Genomic DNA, 21552 nt, shown 5'->3' on the forward strand with positions numbered 1-21552 from the left:
ATTCAGTGAGTCTGCTGCCACTATTCTTACCTGCTGGTATTATCCCAAGAGGAAGTGGTGTTCTGACAGGTGTCAGGATATAATTTGTGTCTATCCCAGCATCCATCTGGGCTCTAAGAAGTAAACCATGTGCCACTTCACTGGCAGATCCATCACCACCGACACAAATAACCCTATTTAAAAAAGGAACAATTCAGAAGAAAAGGAGAAAATCTAAATATATGGTGAATATTCATAAAATTCAGATTTCAAAATGTTTAGTAAATTTTTCCTCATGCATATATATGTTCATATATTTATCACGTACATAAACAGAGAATATAAAAGCACTGAACATGTAAATTTCATTTCCTAAACAAAATAACTATCTCACCCTAAATAAGTATAATGAACTGGCTAATACACATGACAGATATGAACATATTAATACGTCTGACCTGCATGAGTATTATTTTTTTGTTCTACCAATGGTCAAAAGCATATAGTTCCCATATTTCTCATGCTAATAAACAACTACCAAAAATATATTCAAATGACACCCACTAAACTCATAAAATCCTACTAATTTTTAACAAATAATTATCATTAGCATGTGAATGTAGTAATTGAAACCAAATGCTAGCTACCTCTCTTTGACATTAGTCTTTTTTTATTAATGTTCCTATCCTTTAACACAAGTTAGGAGGTTAATTTTTCAAATGTATAATGAATTCCATTCAGCACAGAAATATAAGTACAGGAAAATAGACATAAAGTAGATCTAATGATAATATTCACTGAAATATTTCTAACATAGCCCAGAAAATACAGAATAATCTTAGACATCAATAGACTCTAAATATGTATTACATAAGAGAGATTCTAAGAGTTTATTGGCCTAAATTACATGTTAAAAGCCTATGAAGTTAATTACAAGTTAAAAGCCTATATAGGGAGTGACTAGCGCCCTATCTATCCTGCCTTCCCATTCCTAACTCTTCCTTACCTATTCAGGTGATGGGTTAGCTTTTTGTCACCAGCCCTGCCAGTAAATCATTGGCTATTGACTAGAAGTTCCAAGGGTTCAGATCTGTCTCTCCAGTTCTGAGTTTCAAACCCAAACCACCTAGGGAATCCTCTGAAACTGTGGTCGGTTTGTTCCCTCTTCCCATGTTGAGTTTTATGTGTCCTCCCTTGAATCAGAGTCTTTGGTCTCTAACTCAGGACAGGACAGGAATTCTTTATTCATATATTATATATTGAGCAATGGGGTCTTATTGTGGGACCTTGGTAGTCAATATGTCAGTGGTGAGTGATCCTCAGAAAACAATCTTTTACTAATGAATTAACCAGCAATTTTGCAGTCTTCAACGAGGCTTAGCTCACTGACTCCCTGGAAGCAAAATGATCTGAGATCCTCCCATCTTCACTTGACAATAGCTTAGAGCAGGATAGAGTAACCAACTTCCCAAAATAATCCAGCTCTGCCACAGTATAGAATTCATGTCTCTCAGCCCATATGAAGTACATTCTAAGGTAGCAAAAGAATCAGTGGATGTGATGGTTGAACCACTCTTGAAATAGGAAAGTTATGGAGAACTAGGAGGTATTGGGATGAAATATTCTGGCAAAAATGGTTAAAGAATAGTATACAGAAACTAGAGACTAGAGAGCTTAATTTTAATTCCCAGAGAAAATCTGGAATAGATCATTAAAGTAATGAATATTCAGAAAAGGAAGGGGTGAGGCAGCATGACTTCACCAAGAAGTTTTGACAGAGCTCAAAAGAGTTTGCCTGAAACCATCATCTCAGTTATGTGCCAATGATGCTGCAGCACCAGTGTTTAAGGCACTACTAACAGATCAGATATAAAAGGATTTTATTCCATCAATCAACAAATATTTATTAAGCACCTACTATAGGTATTTATTGAACACCTACAGTGTATCATACACTATGCTAGGCACTGAAGATAAAAAGACTAAAAAAATGAACAAGTCCTTACATTCCTGAAACTTATAAACAGAACTCTTGAGACCATTCAAGTTTACTTTGGATGGTCTTTGGGGACAGGAGATATGAGTAATTCAAAATAATGTTTAGATTAGGTATTAGTGTACTGGTGATAAATAGTATAATGAACCTGAATTCAAATGTTACTTCTAACTTATAATTCATAACCATGTATGTGTATGATTTCATGAAAAAAATACATTGTTATGAAACTATGTGCCCTTTAACTCATGACCTAGAGTTGGTTTAGACTTGCTGAGATAAGGGTGTGGTTTCATGTCTAGACACCTGAAATATCAGGGTGTCAGAGAGACCTGAGATCAAATTCTGTTCTCATATATATTTAACTATGTAACTTTGAGTAAGTTCTTTGACTTCAATGCCTCCATACAACTCTTTAAGATTATAAACTGCAAATCTGTTTCAAGGGAGAGATTTTCCATATGGGCAAATCCAACCTCCCCCCAATTTTTTTAAAATTTATCTTGCTACAACAGTGGTATGGAATAAAAAGTTAATGAGAGAGTTAATGAGGAATCTACTTAAGGTATGCCAATAAATGACTAGTTATTAACACTAGTCATTCCACCGTACTTGCACAAGTGAAAGAAATATACTTATTTGTTCACTATTGAACATTGTATCACAGTGATAAATCACCAGCAAAGGATGAATACATTTAAAATGATCTTGCCTTAATTACCCAAATATTTGAATGCTATGCCGTACTATGAAACTTTAGTGCCAGCAGCCTTTTACAAGTCGGTACTTTTTCACTGTTTCCAGAACAGGTAATTAAAATCCCTCCCTGCTGTGGACATAAACCAGAGTGTTTTTGTCTAGAAATGCACTGCTGAGACCTAATGTCTATTTCCTTTCTTTAAAGAGCAATAAGACAGTTTTTTAAAAACATTGCTGTTTATGTTTTCTTCTGAAAAAAGGAAATGCGATTACTCCTCACCAGCTTCGGAGACCTAAGCTTTTCATTAATAAATTGTTGGGCTTCTGCTTTTAGTTTAAAAAAATTCCAAGTGGAAATTCTACCGAATTTAGTAGGTAGTACAGTTGTCATTGCTAATACAGAGAGTTCAGTTGTAAACATTAGTGAGACAATGTCTAGATAAGTCATTCTGTCTATTTAACATTGTAAAGAGCATGTGGGGAAAAAATTCTTAAGCAAATTGCTTCACTTTAGGAGCCAGTAAAGATTTGAAGTTTTTTTAAAAAATTATTTTAAAGGAGTAAATATTAAGTTTGTTCACATGTTAACTTGTAAATTACCATCATAAAAGACCACTGTGCTATTATTTTCTCTTGTTTTTCAACTACGTCCTATTAATACTTCAGTTAGGATGCAACACACAACCTGAAGCCCCTAGGAACATTAGCCACGATCTGGAAATGCTTGCTTGTCAGGGAAGTTTTCAATTACAAACTAATTGTCCTTAGTAGTAACATATTTGTCACACTACTTTTGGAAACATAATCCAATTGCTAAGTTGCTTTAACATAAGTAATACATTAAAAAACATCAGAATTAAGCCACTTGAGAAGAGAAATTGTTTTACTTTTCCACTTGTGTCTCCAGAGCTTTGGATATAGTAAGTATTTAACAAATGCTGAATTCATTCATATCCTATCATATGGTACTGCCTTAAGCACAATATATGGAGATAGTTTATTTTCTCTCATCTAGTATAAAAATGTTTAATATCAATGAGTATCCAGGGTTTGGTGAACGGAGTAGGTAATTATGGATAATCTTGGTTATGACAATAGGCCAGCAGTCAGCTATGATCCATTTGAGCAACTTTTCTTTTAACAGTAATAGGCTGGTTAATTTAGCTAAGACCACCTTTCTTTTTGTGACTAAACAGTAACACAATGAAAAATATATTCAATGTCACTTGTCACAAAATTGTGAATCTCAAATAGGTGCCTCTATACAGGAGAATCAGTTTCATCCAGTTGAAAATAATATCTCCTTCCTCTATGCTCTGACATGGGGAAACTTTTATATGCTATTCTTATAAACCATTGTCAGTGAATGAGTGGCATTTAGGATAAGGTGCATCAGTGTATTCCAGTATTTTTTTCTTGTTTTAAAGTAATTTGGGCTGGGAATTCTGTGCCTCATGGCAAAAAAGGACTGATGAGTTTTAATCCAAGATCTGACTGAATGAAACCGCGATGTTTAATATATGTCCCTCCAAAGAATCTGGTGAGGCTATATAAGCTTCCACCCAATATAGACTCCATACTAGGACCTTTCAAGGCCTAACTCAAATGCTTTCTCTTCCATGAAGGCTTACCTGGATCTTTTAGCTGAGAAGGTTCATCACTTCTATAAGTTCTCATAGCACCTTACCTATATCTTTTTATGTTGGCTGGTTGGTTGGTTGTTGTCCTTTCTCAAAGACAATCAGAAAGGACATCACCATGACAAAGTGAAGTTTCAGTGTGTCCAGCTGTGGCTGATCAGACCAATATGAGCTCGGAATGCTCTACCACAGATTGGGCACAGATAGTCCATATGAATAACTTCAAATTTGTGCATCCTATGTTTCTTTGTGCTGTCTCAATTCTGCTTTGCTCATAGAGCACAGTGCTTTTTCTGATGTGGGCATGCCATGTTGAGCAGTCCTGTGCCAGTGTCTCCCATGTCACACCATCAAATCCAAAGTTCTTGAGAGAGATCTTGAGAGTGTCCTTATATCATTTCTTCTGGCCACGATGTGATCACCTGCCCCATGTGAGTTCTCCATAAAATAGTCTTTTTGGCAAGCATACATTTTGCATTCAAAAAACATGGCCAGCCCATCAGAGCTGCACCTTCTGAAGCATAGTTTGAATACTTGGCAGTTCAGCTCAAACAAAGACTTCAGTATCTGGTACCTTATCCTGCCAGGTGATTCTCAGAATCTTCTAAGACAGTTCAAATGGAAGCGATTCAGTTTTCTGGCATGGTGCTAGTAGATTGTTCATGTTTCACAGGCCTACAACAATGACGTCAGCACAATGGCTCTGTAGACCTTCAGTTTAATACCTCCTCTAGTCAGTCTAATACCTCCTCTCTCCCAACTTTTTCTTCAGAGCCTTCCAAACACTGAGGTAGCTCTGGCAATTCGTGTGTCAACTTCATTGTCAGTGTGTACATTCTTGGAAAGTACACTACCAAGGTAAGTGGACTTATCCACAGCATTCAAAACTTCTCCATTTGTTGTTACCAATAGTTCCAGGTATGTATGGTGTGATGGTGGCTGATGGAGCACCTGTGTTTTCTTGGTGTTAATTATTAGGCCAAAATTAGTACAGGCAGCAGAGAACTGATCCACACTTTGTTGCATCTCAGCTTCAGAGGCTGCACTGAGTACACAATCATCTGCAAACAGAAAATCATGCACTAACACTCCCTCCACTTTGGTCTTGGCTTATAGCCTTTTCAAATTGAAGAACTTACCATGAGTATGACAGTTGACCTTGATTTTGTGTTCATCCTCGTTGAAAGCATTTGAAAACATGGCTGAAAACATCATGTTAAAAAGCATGGGAGCAAGCACACAGCTCTGTTTCACTCCATTGGTGACTGGGAAGGCATGAAAGTACTGTCCACTATCCAGAAGCTGGGCAAACATGCCATCATGAAATTGACATACAATGCTGATGAATTTCTGTGGGCAACCAAATTTTGACATCATTTTCCATGAGTCCTTATGACTAACAGTGTCAAAGACCTTGGTCAGATCTACAAACATTGTGTACAGAACTCTGTTCTGCTCCTGGCATTTCTCCAGGAGTTGTTGGGCAGCAAATACCATATTGACGGGTCCTCGGCCCTTTCAGAAGACACACTGGCTCTCAGGTAGATGACCATCTTCCAAGTGAAGGATCAGTCTATTAAGGAGGACTCTAGCAAGAATTCTGACAGCAATGACTAAGAGAGAGACCCCCCCATGATTGTTGCAGGACAATCTATTCCCTTTACTTTGAACTCCTGGGGGATAACCTCCTCTTGCCATATAACCTGGAAAATTTCAGTCAACTTTTGTATGAGCAATGGTCCCTCTACCTTGTAAATCTCAGCTAGAATAGAATCAGAACCAGGCACTTTGCCACATGAAAGGAGCCTAATGGCCTTCAAAACCTCTTCTTCAGCTGGAAGTTCAGCTAAGGAGGGATTGACTTCAACCTGAAGTAAGCAGTCAATGGTCTCAGCATCGATTGATGATGGTCTGTTGAGAATACTATGGAAGTGTTCAGCCATCTCTCTAGAATCATGTTTTTATCACTAATCAATGTGGCTCCATCAGCACTGAGTAGTTGTGATGCGCCATAGATTTTTGGTTCATAAACAACTTTCAGGGAATCAAAAAAGTGCTTTGGATTGTTAGTATCAGCATAAAATTGAATTTCATCTGCCTTCTTACTGAGCCAGGAATCCTGCATCTCTCTAAGCTTTGCTTGTACTTTGCTTTGGATGGAATTAAATGCTGCCTTCTTAGAGGCGGATAAAATATCCTGCTGGTATATCCTGTGGAGTTCTCATTTATCATTTAGCAGCTTCTGAATTTCTCCATAATTTTCATCAAACCAGTCTTGGTGTTTATGAGTGTTCCGACCCATATGAGCAAATGCAGTGCTGTACACCAAATCTCTGAAAGTTGCCCACTCCTTTTCTGCTCCACCGTTGCCAATGGTGTGTTGGCTCAACTTTACCTCCAAGTTAGCAACAACTGTTCACGCTGACAGACGAGCTCTAATTTGTCGACATTAATTCTTCTGGTAGTCATTTTTGCTTTGGGAGTGGCACTTTTGATGAATGCAAATATTTATCTTGCAAAGGATAAATCTACGATTAGTCCAGCACTCCGCACCATACATTGCCTTTTTCATTCTCAAATCTTGTCTGTCTCTTCTCCTTATAATCACATAGTCTATTAGATGCCAATGTTTGCTGTGAGGGTGCATCCATGAACTTTTATTGCATTTAGGCAAATGGAAAACAGTGCTGGTGATGTCATGTGATGCACAAGTCTTCAGCAGTAAATGACCATTGCTGTTGCTGTTTCCAACTCCATTCCTCCTAGGGAGGAATCTTTTCATGTATTTAATATTCTATCATCTTTTCACTGCTTTTGCACATATTATTTCATCTGATAGATGAAATTATTCTCTCTTTGAGAAAAGAGACAACATATTTACAGAATTATAGAATTAAGGAATCTTAGAACTGGAAATAACCTTGGAGGTCAAGTGCTCCAAAAAGCATATGAATAAGAATCCTCTACATATTTATATTAGACAAATGTCTAGCCTTTCCTTAAAGACCTCTAGTGAGAAGAATGAGTCATACTGAACTTGCAAACACATAAAGTTCTCCCATAGTTTCAAACAGCTATCTAACCATGCCACTCTCATCCTGTGCTTTTGAACATGATTTTTTAATTCAAATTTAAGACTTTAGATTTATACTATTGAATTTCATCTTTTTAAAATATGGTCTAGTATTCCAGATGAGTGAGATCTTTTTGAATCCTGACTCTGACATCCATTGTGTTAACTATACCTCTTAGCTTTGTGATATCTTCAAATATAACTGATAATCATGCCACCTTATCCAAGTCACTGATAAAAATGTAAAACTGCACTGTATTATTTAATAAGGGATCAGCATAGATTCTAGGGCATGCCACTAGAAATCTTTCAAAATGAAATTTTAAATTAATGACTACACTTTGGATTCAGTCATTCAACTTTTCCAAATCCATTTAACTTGATTAATATTTATCTGAAATGATACTACCTGATCTACTAAATTCTCATGAAAGATACGACCATATTTTAGTAAAAAATGCAAAGTATCCACAGTATTACTAGTTTAGTAATCTTGCAAAAAGGAAATAGGGTTGGTCTGGCTTGACTTGTTTTTGGTGAAGTCATAGTAACTACTTGTGATAACCATTTCCTTTTTAAATGTTTCTTTGCAATTTAATGAATGCCATTCTAGAAATTTTGCCAGGGAATCAAAGATAAATTTAATTCTCTGCAGTTTTCCTTTTGTGAAGATCAAGACATTTGCCTTTCTCCAGTCCTATACCATGTTCCTCTTCTCTGTAACCCTTCTGCCATTTCTAACTGCCTTAGCAATAATATCCACCAGTTCTTTCAATACCTTGGAAATTGGTTCATCTGACACTCATCAAAGGAAGCTAAAAGCTCTCTTCCTATTTCTTGATTTATCTTGGTTTTCACCTCTATATTGACTATTTCTGGTTTATTTGTTTTTTCTTTCTAAGACCAAAGATCATTTTCCTCAGCAAAGAAAACTGAAGCAAAGGAAGGGTTAAACAGTTCTACCTTCTCTCCTTTGCCAGTTTTAATCATTCTATCCACTGGGATAGTGGTTCTATCCCTTCCCTTGACTCTTTGCCTTTCTCCAACACAGATTCAAACCCAAGCCTCTTTCTGTTGTCATTAACTATCCTTGGTAAGTTAAGGTCATTCTGAATCCTTGCCAATATTACGTGACTGGCATAATTTTGCATTTTTCCTATATGTCTAGCCTTTTCCTATATGTCTAGCTTCCATACTAGGATCATGAGATTATAGGATCATAGACTTAGAGCTGGAATCATAGGCCTCATAGGCCATCTATTCCAACCTCTTCATTTTCTGAGTGAAGAAACTGAGACCCAAGATGATTGGTTAAATAACTTCCCCAAGTTCACTTTAGGTAATATTAGGGGCGCAATACAAAGCCAGATTCTCTGAATAGAGAGTCTCTCTTCTTTCTACTGTACCACACTGACTCCATAAGTCTTTTAAAAATTCAAACTCATCAAATAGTTTCCTGTGTTCATTAATGAATGTTTGTATAGCACTTTAAGGTTTGCAAAGTGTTTTACATATATTATCATATTTGATCTTCATAACTCTGTGAAGTGGGTACTACTATTATTTCATTTTAGAGATGAGGAAATTGAAGCTTGGAGAGGTCAAATGACTTTTTCAAACACCTGTTTAGTGGCTAAGGCAGGATGCAAACTGAGGACTTCCTGTTTCGAAGTACAATGCTCTGTCCATGATGCCACCTAGTTACTCATAAAACTTGTGCAGTCATATTATTCTCTAGATACCTCCATGACAACCTTTTTTCCCCTTTCTCATTGGAATGCTCCTATGTGCCTTCAGAATTTCATTCTTGAGAGCTTTCAACTTTCCCTGGGCTGACTCCCACTAGAGAATTTTAGTCCATCGGAACCTACATATCTTTTCTCTGAAGCCTCTGAAATCTGTTCTGTCCACATCTATAATGAAATACCAACTATGATCAGCTTGCCTCTTCTTCTCTATCATAAACTCTAAGGTAAAATAGTGTGGCAAGACCAGCTGAACTATGACTTCTATAGTGAGTTTCATAATTCAGATAGCGGCTGCTATGATTCTTCCTGTAATGTACTAAGTAAATGTTAGTTATTTAGTCATTTTATAACTGCTGGTGCTTTCCTTCCCCTGAGAATATAAATGAACTGACATTACTTTGTAGAAAATGTACATAAGCATATAAACATTATTAATTTCCTGCTGGCTTCATATGTTGATATGAATCACTAAACAAAAAGCCCTGAATAAATATTAACCTGTTTACTATATCTATGGAATTTTATAGTTTGGAGACTTGTTCAGGAAAGTTGAGTAAAATCAGAAATTTGAGTCGTGAATAAACCTAGTGTCACGATGTCACTTTGGCTCAATTTTTTTTGGCCATGAATTCTGCCACCTGTGCTACAGATGAATTCCTGGGCTATGTCAACATTTAGCAGGGTCCATCTTAGGCCGTTAATAGACCTCAATCTCTATGAGAACAGTTTTAATGAATCAGTCATTAGGTAAGCCAGACCCCTTTTCCCTTTCCTCTTCTGCCTACTTTACCTCCTTTTCCCCCTAAAGAGTTTCAATACTTAAAGTTCCCTAATTTTTAAAATCTGGAACCAAGATTTAAAGATATTACCTTGCTTTCCCAGCAATAATTATCTCTTCTTATTAGATGGTCTATTGTCCGAGAGCCCCAGTGAAGACACACCATTATCTTTCAGAAAACAAGCAACTAACTGCTTCCTTCTCAGAGGATACAACTTGTCCTCTGTAAAGAACCTCACATCTAGTACTTCACAAGTAGTTAGTCATCTTTTTCCCCTTTTTTCCTTGCTGTGACATTAGTTTACTTTCCAAGTCAAGGATTTGGTTTTGCTCTGAAATGACATTTAATTCCCATGGTGCCTGGAGGGGTATCCTAGCCACTTTCCCTTCTTTTACAGGAGAAAGATCGGCCTGTAATTTAAGAGTAGAAAACAATTACTTGGCTATGAAATAAAAACAAACTGCTCAATCCATACTAGTCATAGCAAAACCCTCACTATTTTCCACATTTTCTTTGTAGTACTAGCTCTTGTGACTAACTTGCCCGGAGAATTCTCTTCACCTAGCTAGCACCTTCCTGTCATCTGCTAAACCTGACAAAAGTACCCAACTTCCTTTCCCCTGGCTTAGCAATGTTATTCCCAGGTTTTACTCTAATTTTTCTTCTTAAGTTTTTTTCTTTTGGTCTCCCACTGCTGCTCCTCTTCCTTTGGTTCTCTTTGGTTCTTATGCTTGAGTCTCTTATCCTTCCCAACAATCCTAACCAGATGTTATATACTATTCATACAACTTAGGTGTCCCTTTAGACAAGTCCTGGGAGTTTCTCTTTATGTACCTTCTTTCTTGGAAAGTTCATCAGCACCCACAAGTTCAAGGATCCTTTTTAGTCAGATGACTAAGTCTGTATATCTAATTGTAATCTCACTTCTGAACCCATTCTGCATTATTAACTGCCAGCTGAGTATCTTCACCTTATTTCCTGTAGGTATTGTAGTATTGTAAAGTCAACACACATAAAGTCATAACATGATCTCCTTGAGAGCAGGGGCTTTTTCCTTTTTGTCTTTGCACAACCAACATTTAGCACAGTGACTGACAAATAGTAGGAACTTAGTAAATGCTTACTGACTTATTTGTTAATCATATTTTCCTTAAATCCTATCCCTCTTCCAAATTTCTCTAGTTCGGTAGAAGATACTACCATGCTTCCAGTTATCAACAGAAAGCTTTTCCTGATTCCACCTCCACCTCTCCCCCGCTTCTTTCCCCAGAGCTATGGATTTACAGCCAGGAAGACGAGAGTTCAAATATGGCCATACACTTACCAATTGTGTAACCTGAGCAAGTCATTTAATTCCAGTCTGTCTCACTTTTGTCACTTGTAAAATGGGGACAATAATAGCAATTATCTTCTAAGACTGTTGTGAGGATCAACCAAGATAATACTTGTAAAATGCTTTTTAAAACTTAAAGTACCATATAAATAATAGATATTATAATTAATTCTTTAAAATAATATTGTATGTATGTTACATATGTGTGTGTATATGTGTGTGTCATATGTGTGTGTGTGTGTGTAAAATGCAGACTTCTTGAAAGCAGGGAATCTTTCATTTTTTGTCTTCATATACTTGGCACTTAGAAGACTGTTTTCTACACAACAGAAGCCTTTCCAAGATTGTTCTGTAGTACTGATAAGGACAAAGAAATGTGCAAGAAAATCTTCTGTTCTGCTCTCTTCCTGCTATGATTAACAGTCACTAAGAAATGGGCTCTAAAAAAAACTACAAGGCAAAATAATCTATGAAAACATCTGGCAACTCACAAGCCAAAATTCATGGCAAAAAAAATCACAGGATGACTGTAATCATAATGCATATAACTTCTGGATTTTAAAGAAACAAACTGACATTAAATACATAAATGTGAACTATCCCTCTATGCAATCCATTAAACACAGTGTATTATGTTCACATCAACTGAAACTTAACATCATATTCTTAAAAGTAATTCAAAAATATGTTATTTTACCCAAATATTTTTTTCTATCATCTTTTCTAATACTCATTCTGTCATATATGACATGTTTGTGAAGTACTTCATTTTTTGATTCACTGAAATATCAGATACCAACAAGGAATTAATGTATAATCCATACATGTTTTTTATGTTTTTAATATGCTTTTTAAAATCTATTCCTTTATTTTTAGTTTCACTCTTCCATCTGTTAAGATTTTCCTTAAGCTTTTTATTTTTCCTCATTCCTAATTATTACTTCTAATTCCTTTGAAGCACAGTAAAATATCATTTTTCATTATTTTTCTCACATAAATCAATTCCAAATAGAACAGTTTTAAAATGACATTACACTACTTACTCCTAGCATTACAATTTCTTACATAGGACACAAACTAAGACAAAATCCACTGGCTATTTAAAGGTGACATTACAATTTGAGCAAAAGAAAAGGAAAGGAAAGAAAAAGCAATGTTATATTGATGGATTTTATCAGATAAGATACATATGCTGCAGGTTCTGAATGATTATAAGCACTAAATAAATCAGGGTACAGCAAGATGATGAAAATTAGAAATCAATGCAAATCAGTTCAGTTCAGGAGGAAACAATTAATTATTTTTGTGGGAAATAACTAAATACTTTTATTCACCCAGTCCAAAAACCAAGAACATCATTTTCTCTCCTAAATTAGCTCATCATACTGTCTTCCCTGTCTCCATTAATGGCCTCACCATCCTTAGCACACAAGCAAACCTCCTTAGAGAATTATCTTTGATTTCTTACTTTCTTTTGCCTCAACAACCAATTAATTGCCAAGTCTTATAGACTCTACTTCCACAATGGATTTTTGTATTCATCCCTTTCTTTTCATTTCCACTATGACAATTTAAGTCCTCCTTACTTATTTTGAAAGGATTTATTTAAGAATTTTATTTTAACCTCTATGTATCTAGTAGAATTGAAAAAGTGAAATGTAAATAAAATTTCAAGTCTTTTATGCAAAGCTTGGGTTTTTTTCAAATGTATAATAAACTCAACATCCTCAATACCTCTGGCTTTGGCTTCCCTTGAAAATAGTATTGCCCCACTCCAGTCCTTCCAGTACACAACTAGCTACTAGAATAATTTTCTTCGAGGACTATTGAGATCATATCACCTGAGGAATCAAAAACTTTCCATTCCCTTCCTCTAGTGCCTACAGGACAGAAAAACAGAAAGACTAAACTTTTGAGCATGATATTCAAGGTTCTTAAACATTTGCTTTCAACCTAACCTTTCAGACTTATTCTTATCACCCCCTGTCATGCCCTACGTTCCCCAGTTATACTAAACTAACTATTATTTCACAGAGCCACCCCATGTTTTTCTGTCTTTAAGCCTCTGCTTTTTTCTTAAGATTCACAAATTTTTTTAATATATCTCATTTGATACTTGCTGTGAGGTAAATGCTACTATTACTCCCTTTTGGCAGAGGAGAAAAGATGCTTAAAGAGAAATTAAGTGACCTGCACAGGGTTACGTACTCAGAAAATATCTCAGGCAGGATCAGAAGCTTCATCCATCATGCCATTCTGTTACTCAAAGAAATAAGCAATAAGGCATTACTAGAGACCTAAACATGTTAAATGACTTGCCTGTAGCCACAAACCAAGAGTTTGAGTCATATTTGAATACTCAACCATTCGAACAGCCCTCCATCCACGTAATACTATATTGTCTCCATAGGAATAAACATAAGCATGTAATTACATGTACTTCCACTACATGGAGGAAAAGAATTGGATTACATGCATAAGGAAGCCCCCATGCCTTTGTCATACTGTTCTTTTCACCCAGAATGGCTTCCCCCATCCAAATCATACTCCTCCCCCACCATCATCTCTCCTTGTCAAAATACTAGCTATTCTTCAAGGTCCAGCTCAGAAGATACCTTTCCCATGGTACTTTCACAGATTAACTCAAGACCAAATATGATAACCACAAAAAATGCTAGGAGACCACAGGAGAAAGTTATATTATTTTTAGCTGCATGAATCTTTTATTTCTATACATACAGCACCTATTTTAAATTTTTTAAAGGCTGAGTTCATTGAGAGCAGGATCATCATTTGCTTATCTTTGCATCCTCAGAACTTAGCACAGTACCTGGCACTGTTTAGTATAAGTTTTTAAGTGACTAACAAATTTATGAGAGGTAGAGCACATACTCTACCCACCATACCTTGGAAATCCATTGGCAATAAACATCCAGGCTTATAGCTTACATGGACACTGTATAGAGCAACATGAGGAAAAAAAAAAACCTTTGTTTTCCCACTTCTACATGCTAAATGCCCCTTACCAATAGCTCTAGATTTTTGTTAGTGAGAATACTTTTTCCTCCTTGAATAAGTCCTATGATTTCATTGTAACAGGAAAATCCTGGTTAGGAAACTCTACATATATAAACTGGCACCTGCACTGTTAATTTAAAGCATTAGATTGTTGCCAGGGGGAAATCAGAGGTTAATTAAGAGACTTATCCATGGTCACATACTCAGTATGTGCCAGGTGAGACTTGAACCAATGTCTCCTAACTTGAGGCTTGGCTTTTTTCCATTATGCCATGGACCCTTTCTTGGCCAAGAGTATATGGTTAAATAATCATTATATAAATAAGCATGAGTCTTGGTTTAAGTATTCAAAACTTGAAATTCCAAAATATTCTACAATAAAAAGAATCATTTATTATATGCAAATTAACATAACCTACCCATCAAATTCCTGAAGTTCACATTCCTTTAGCAGTGATACAGCATGTCCATCATATTCTGTTACTATTTAAAAAAACACATGAAAATATTTTTAAAAATTAAAATTAAATGTATTTAACACCATTTAACTTGGTCTGGCACAATTATGATAAACATATGGTAAAGCAATAAAATAAAACTGACTATGGAATACATTTTAATCATGGAAAAAGACTCTCTGGAATTTTCCTGTTTTATACTTTCATGAAAAATACTAATATATTTACTCAACTGAAAAAATCATTGGGTGTTATTCCACACCTAGTAACTTTCTAATTCACCTTGTTGTTACCTCATTTATTGTCCATAAACTAAGAAGTGTGTGATTTATATCTAAGGAAATTAACACCAATAGCATTTTTTAAAAATAATGCATAGTTATTTCATTGGCATCTAACAGAAAATATTAAATTATATTGATGTTTCTTAAATTAATAAATTAGATGTTTTCTTCATAGAAGATTAACATATTATACAAAGATGTGTGTATCCGGAACTGACAGACTACGAAGAGAAGGTGAATGTGGAAATGGAAAATAAAGTCAAAGACCAGTTAACAATAGGTTCTAAAGCAAGGAGAAGGAGGAGGGCGACAATGGTGGTGCAAATGCACACCAGTGTCTGCAGCCTCTAGAGGAAATGAATCTGTCACTCTACATTGCTGTCCCTGTGGTTGTTGATGCCCTGTGTAGTATTGTAAATGCCAGTGAAGACACGATAAACTGGCATACTGCAGATGGCACAAAACATCATAACCACATTTAGCATTTTCCAGGGCAGCTTTGCCAGAAGAGACAGCCTAGCTGCATCCACCCATCAAAGATTTCTGCTGACTGACATGACACTTGCAGATGGATTTTTTGTGTAAGAATGTGCATCATTATATGCGAGATTACATTAATCTTTCATGCCTGTCTGTCCCTGGTGCCAGTATGGTTCAAGTTTTTCCTACAATATTTTTAGATATTGTTAAAAATTATTAGTCTTGGTGTCTAAAATAATCACTCTGTATCCACCAGTGCTACAATGTAATTCTCCCATGACTTACTCAAATAACAGTGACACACAGAAGAGACTTTCTAAATTAAAATCTATAAGAAAAATAGGAGTGATATTAACTAGTTTCACCATTTAATAACATTTGAAGGCTACTTTAAATAAATAAGATTAGATTTATTGCTAATTCATATTTATATGATAATTGCCTTAAATGCACACCATCAGAATAAAATTCAACATGACTAGCGCATTTCCATATTTGAAATAACAACATGTCATACATAACTACAAGCCAAAAGTCCAAGGAAGGGCATCATGAAGAAAAATGCTACAATGATACCCAAATTGCTCTTTTCACACAAAAGCTGACCTTTATTAACATTTCAATCTTCTCAAATCCATGAGAAAAAATTAGCTTCAAAAATTGCAGAGTGGCCATGATATTTACACTAAGGTGTGTGGTGGGGGGGCATCTCAATGCAAACTGTCCTGTTTTCTTTCTTGGTTCTTTCAGGTAGAATCTTAATTCCATGAAGATCAGAACATCAAGATTCCATTAAGATTAGAACATTGCCAAATAATCAACAGAACAGTTTAGTTAGAGCTGAGAGAAGTCTATAGCTAGAACTTCAGTACTCTGCTAGTGAGGAAGTGATCAAGTAGAGCCAGCTGGTAATTATTTGGTGGGTCTACTGAAAATGTTTGCTCCCTGACACAATTCTGTGTTATTTAATGTATTATTATCTTTTGATTAAATTCCGTTTTGCACTGAAGTTATGTTATTGGGTCTTAGCTGGCATTGATTCACTGGATTCTGGGATGATAGTTACGGATTTGAATAAATAATGAGTATGTGAATATATGTATGTGGGGGAAAGAGGAAGAGACAGGGAGAGACAGACACAGAAAAAGAGAGAGATAGAAAGAAATAGAGAGAGAGAAGAAAATAGCACCAGAAATCTAGGAAGTAGTGAGGAGTTCCAGTCATATAGAGACCTAGGAAGGGCCCATGATCTGTTTCTGGCTTGTCCGTTATTTTCTTTTTATCAAGTTGAAGTTTTGAGTATTAAGTCAAGTTAAGGTTATCTGCTTTTGTATTGCAAGCATCCATTTAGGGATTTTTTTTTTTTTACCTTTCATCCTCCAAATCTTTTTTTTAAAAGATTAAATTGGACTACAAAGTTTCCTTGTGAAAATTCCTGAAAACCAGATCAACTTATTCAAGTGATGACATACTGTAGTGTAACAAAATGTCACTGATATTTTGTTGCTTATTTCTGAAGTGATACTGTGGAACCATCACTGTACACTGTCTATCTCACTGCTAGGCTGAATGGTCACCACGGCAAAGAGAACTGGTGCTCAGTAATGAGACTTAACAGTCGTTGAACACTTCTGGTTTTGGTGAAACCTACTGATTGGGATAGAAACGCTATTCTGTGTGTACTGGGGGAATATAGAGTATTGACTCAGAGTCAAGGGAATGAAGATAAAGCAGTAGCTCTATTATGTATACAGTTCTACATGATGGAACATTATAATATCCCCAAAGATAAAACTGATAACAAATGGAACTGTTAGGAACTAGCTTTTAACTCTGATATTTCTCCACCCCTTGCCATTCCTGACCAAGAAATGATGAAAACATTTAAAGGATTTCTGCCAAGAGAAAGAGTGATTTAGAATGAAGTGAAATTCCTGCTATAGATTTAGGCAACACAATCCCCCGTAGCTCATGATTCAGTGGAAATCCCATTCCCAATAGTGACCTGGCATCCAAACCTTCATTAGCAACTCATGACCCTGTGACCATAACTGATTATGGAAAATAGAATATCACCCTACTAGTATTACTGCAAGGGACACAGTATGGGAAATCAGTTCTATTTAAAAGGACATCCCCATCCAAGAAGAGATGATGAATACTTTGTATTCTTTCTGTCCTACCAACTATGCCATATATAACAGCAAGCACCCTGACACACACCCAGGATTACCTGCTGGCACAGGTTCTTGGATTTAGTTTTCTAAGAAAAGCAACTTAAAAGTGGGTCAACAATCTACTTTAATTACATTCACCAACAGAGAAAATACAAGCAGAGAGATAAAGACCAACAGACAGGGCTTCTAACCATAAGGAATACAGACATCACAGATCAATAGACAGATCCAACTGTCTGACCATTACATACATAGTTACCAGAGAGAGAAGCACCAACATCTGAGTTTTCAAAGTCGGGGGCTCCTCAGTGCCCACCTAGAATCTCATCTGGCATACAGACCTTCTTCCAAAGAGTAATCCCCCAAAGCAAAACCTTACCTCAGAGTGTGTGTGTATATACACACACACACACACACATTCTGGGGGGTGGGGGGTGGATATTTCTAATTCTCATTTCCTGTGGTTGTTTATATTACACACCAAAGTAATGTAAAAATATAGGAGGATTAATACAGAAAAGGTCAGGAAGCTAATGAAATACCCAAGAGGTACTGCTTTTGGTTTCATATGATTTCTTAAAAAAAAAAAAAAAAAAAACCATGAAGCATCCCAAAGTCATGGTACTAGTGCTCCTGTCAAGGGTAGATGGAAATTTTGGTGGCACAGAGAGTATCCAGGATATCTAATGACAGTTTTTCAATACTATTCAATATGAAAGAGAGAAGGCCTCCAACTATTGTGGTACTTGAAAAGACTACACCAGAAAGTAGTGATAAAAGGAAAAAGGCCTATAAATCTTAGAAGAATATCAGAGTGATGAGCATGGGTGGGGAGTTAACATATGATGAGTTCTCATAGAAGAAGGTGGCCTTAATCTATTCAATAGGTTCCTACCAGCATATGGGCCAATGAATTTGGCACTCATGGAAACATGAGTGACATGAAGTGTTGGAGCTATAGATATATCTGGATGATCTCATCATTTGTGTAAAGTTACTAGAAGGCCATGAGGAAGGGCTATATAAAGCGCTACTTTGTCTACTAACTGGTCTAAAGCTGTCATTAACGAGTAATAATTCTTTAGAGACTCTGAAAATGATGGGAATCATGTGGTCTTCAGAATAAAGAACGAGTAATGTACCAGAGAAGTCAGAAGTACTTGAGACCTAGCCTTATCCAAAGAATTTCTGGGAGCTAAAAATTTTTCTATAATTACATGACTGCTATTAAAATCTTGAAAAGAAATATGTAATTATCACCAAGTCACTCAATGACCTTTCTCAATGGTCATGAAGAACCAAAGGGGGAAGAACAAAAAGGGATAATGTGTTTTGAAAGTCCTAGAATCATACAGAGATTATTGTAACGAGAAACATGAGCAGTCAACTTTCAAGGATTCATCAAATACTTCACACATAAATCATTGTTGACTTTTTCAAGACCTCTTGAGTGTCACATATTGATACATGGTTGGAGAGTCTAAAAGCAGTTTTATACTAAGAAAGAGATGGCCACCAGAGCCAAATACATTCATCATTAGAAGACATTATCCTACCTACAACCCTAAGTATTTGAATTTGAAATTAGTGATAACTGATAAGTTCTGAGATTGTTCACGCATGGTCACTTTAAGTTTGAATGGACAATCTACTGATTTACATTCTGATATGTCTTAAGTTGAATAATGCTTGAAAGAGACATGCATAGAGCAGAGGTATGTAGTCATAATGAATTTAGGTTGAATTATCAATCAAGAAAGACTAATAAGCAATTCCATAGAACCCACATCTTCAAATTCATACTGATAACCATAGAAGGAAAAGAACGCAATCTATGACATTCAGAGAGACAAGCTACTAACATAAGAAAGTCAAGTCAAAGGTCTGCACCTTCCACCAGTTTGTATGCAATCAGTGGATGTAAACCTTGTAGGTTGAGTCCTTCCTGATCATTTACCTTAGGCTAACAGATAGCAGGAGCACATGCGTGATCAAGCACCATATAACACATGACTTTAAATGACAAGGAATTTAATTAAAACACAAGAGCAAGATGAATACCACAGAACTGAGTCAAGAAGCAAACATTCTAAGGACTTGTACCTCCCCAAACTCATCAACAACTTTGTTTCTATGTAGTTTCACAATACCTATGAGTTTCCAAATCCATGGACTAGACTTTAAAAAGAAAGAAGAAAAAATAATTAAAAAAACGAACAGATCAATGTCTACTCTATCACAGTTATGACTGGTAGAGATCACCTTTCCTTAGCTAGGCCAGAAAGTAAGATATATTCATTATTAAAATTGCCATGCTTCTTAAACATATCAGATCTGGATGGCAACTCAGGTGGTCTGGTATCACCAACATTTCTGCCAATAAATTTCCTAGATGTTGTATGGCAAAAGCAAATGAATGACCTAGATGACCTCAAAACAACTGAAAGAATCAAATGATTCAGAGAGCTGGGTTTTCTCACATTGATAAATTATATTTCAGCTCCTAAAATTTTCTGCAGCAGAAAATTACATAACACATGACATAATCAAGATAGTATATCTCTTAGAATATGTTCTTGCCAGAAATTCTTGAATAAAGACTAAGTTAGACTCAGATTTGGCAATAAGAACTTTCTACTTTTTGTTGTGTTTATTTTTTTCACACTGCAAGCCATGGGAACAAGTATGAGGCAGTGGTTGATGCCTGAAAACTTAATAGGAGACTGGAAATCTTATGATCAAATAGTAAGAAGTATAAAATCGTTGAAGTCATTGATATTATTATCATAAAGGCCTACATGTATTTTTATCAGCTCTTTAGATTAATCCCAGGATATCTTGGGAGAAGAAGCAATAGCTGAAGAAGGCTAAGCTTTGAAAAATTCCTAAAGACAATGGTACTGTATGAAATAATGTATAATGAAGCATCTGGAACATTCCCAGATTATTTGTAAAAAGAAATGAATTTTTGCAAAAACCATGCTCTGAAGAGCAATTTGCCCAATTTGGAGTTATTTTTCAAATTAGGTAAAAATGATGAGTCACAATTTATTGTTATCAACGAAAACATTTATATGACATGCCATATTTAAAAGTTGATGGTTCTCTTAGAACGAATCTCCTATATATGACTACATATGGGTTATTATTGTCAGAGGACCCATGGCTTCTGAGCAACAAGAATTATTGGTGACATATGGATGTAGCAAAATATTTTATGCTCCCCCTTCTCTTTCCAAGGTAATTTCCTAATTACCTTTTTAATGTTAGGAACATTTTATGCATTATGTTAAAGATCTTTCTTTATAAAAATGTTTTAATTATAAACTTAGAAACAATAAAAAAATAATCACCTTACCTCCTCCTCTTGGCTTCCTTCAAAATTCAATTCAAATATTACTTTCTTCAATAGGCCTCCCTACAGCCCCTACCACTTTCCTTGAGATTACTTTCAATCTTCTCTGTGTGTGTCTAGTATGAGCACAGTGATTTACATGTTGTCTCTCTTTTTAAAATCTGTGCTTCTTGAGGGCAGGAACAACATTTGGTTGTTTTGTTTGGTCTCGTTTGCCTTTCTTTGCATCTTCACAGTTTACTTAGAACAGTGACTGGCACTTGGTAGGTACTTCATAAATGCATGCTGAGGGGGCAGAGCCAAGATGGTGGAGTAGAACGATAGACCTGATGTAGCTCTCCCCCCATAGCCCATAAAATACCTGTAAAAAATGACTCTAAACAAATTCTAGAGCAGCAGAAGCCACAGAACAACAGAGCGAAAGAGGTTTCCAGCAAAAGGTAACCTAGAAGGCTGACAGGAAAGGTCTATCTCACGGAACACTGAGTGGAGTGGAACCCAGCACTGGCCATGTGGCACTGGGAGGAACAGGA

At 36.0% G+C, this 21552-nt stretch overlaps 1 protein-coding gene across 3 annotated transcripts in view; it reads right to left on the reverse strand.

The window, feature by feature from the left end:
• CERKL (CERK like autophagy regulator) overlaps positions 1-21552 on the reverse strand; it is a 194109-nt gene that overhangs the window by 41955 nt on the left and 130602 nt on the right. For all 3 annotated transcript variants that reach the window (XM_072612552.1, XM_072612551.1, XM_072612550.1), the window contains 2 exons: positions 14685-14748; positions 31-173 (listed from right to left, as the gene is read on the reverse strand). In XM_072612552.1, the coding sequence (XP_072468653.1) occupies positions 31-173; positions 14685-14748 (207 nt within the window). The remainder of the gene's footprint in view (positions 1-30; positions 174-14684; positions 14749-21552) is intronic.

This window comes from Notamacropus eugenii, chromosome 5 (genome assembly GCF_028372415.1).
Source record: "Notamacropus eugenii isolate mMacEug1 chromosome 5, mMacEug1.pri_v2, whole genome shotgun sequence".
NCBI lineage: Eukaryota > Metazoa > Chordata > Mammalia > Diprotodontia > Macropodidae > Notamacropus > Notamacropus eugenii.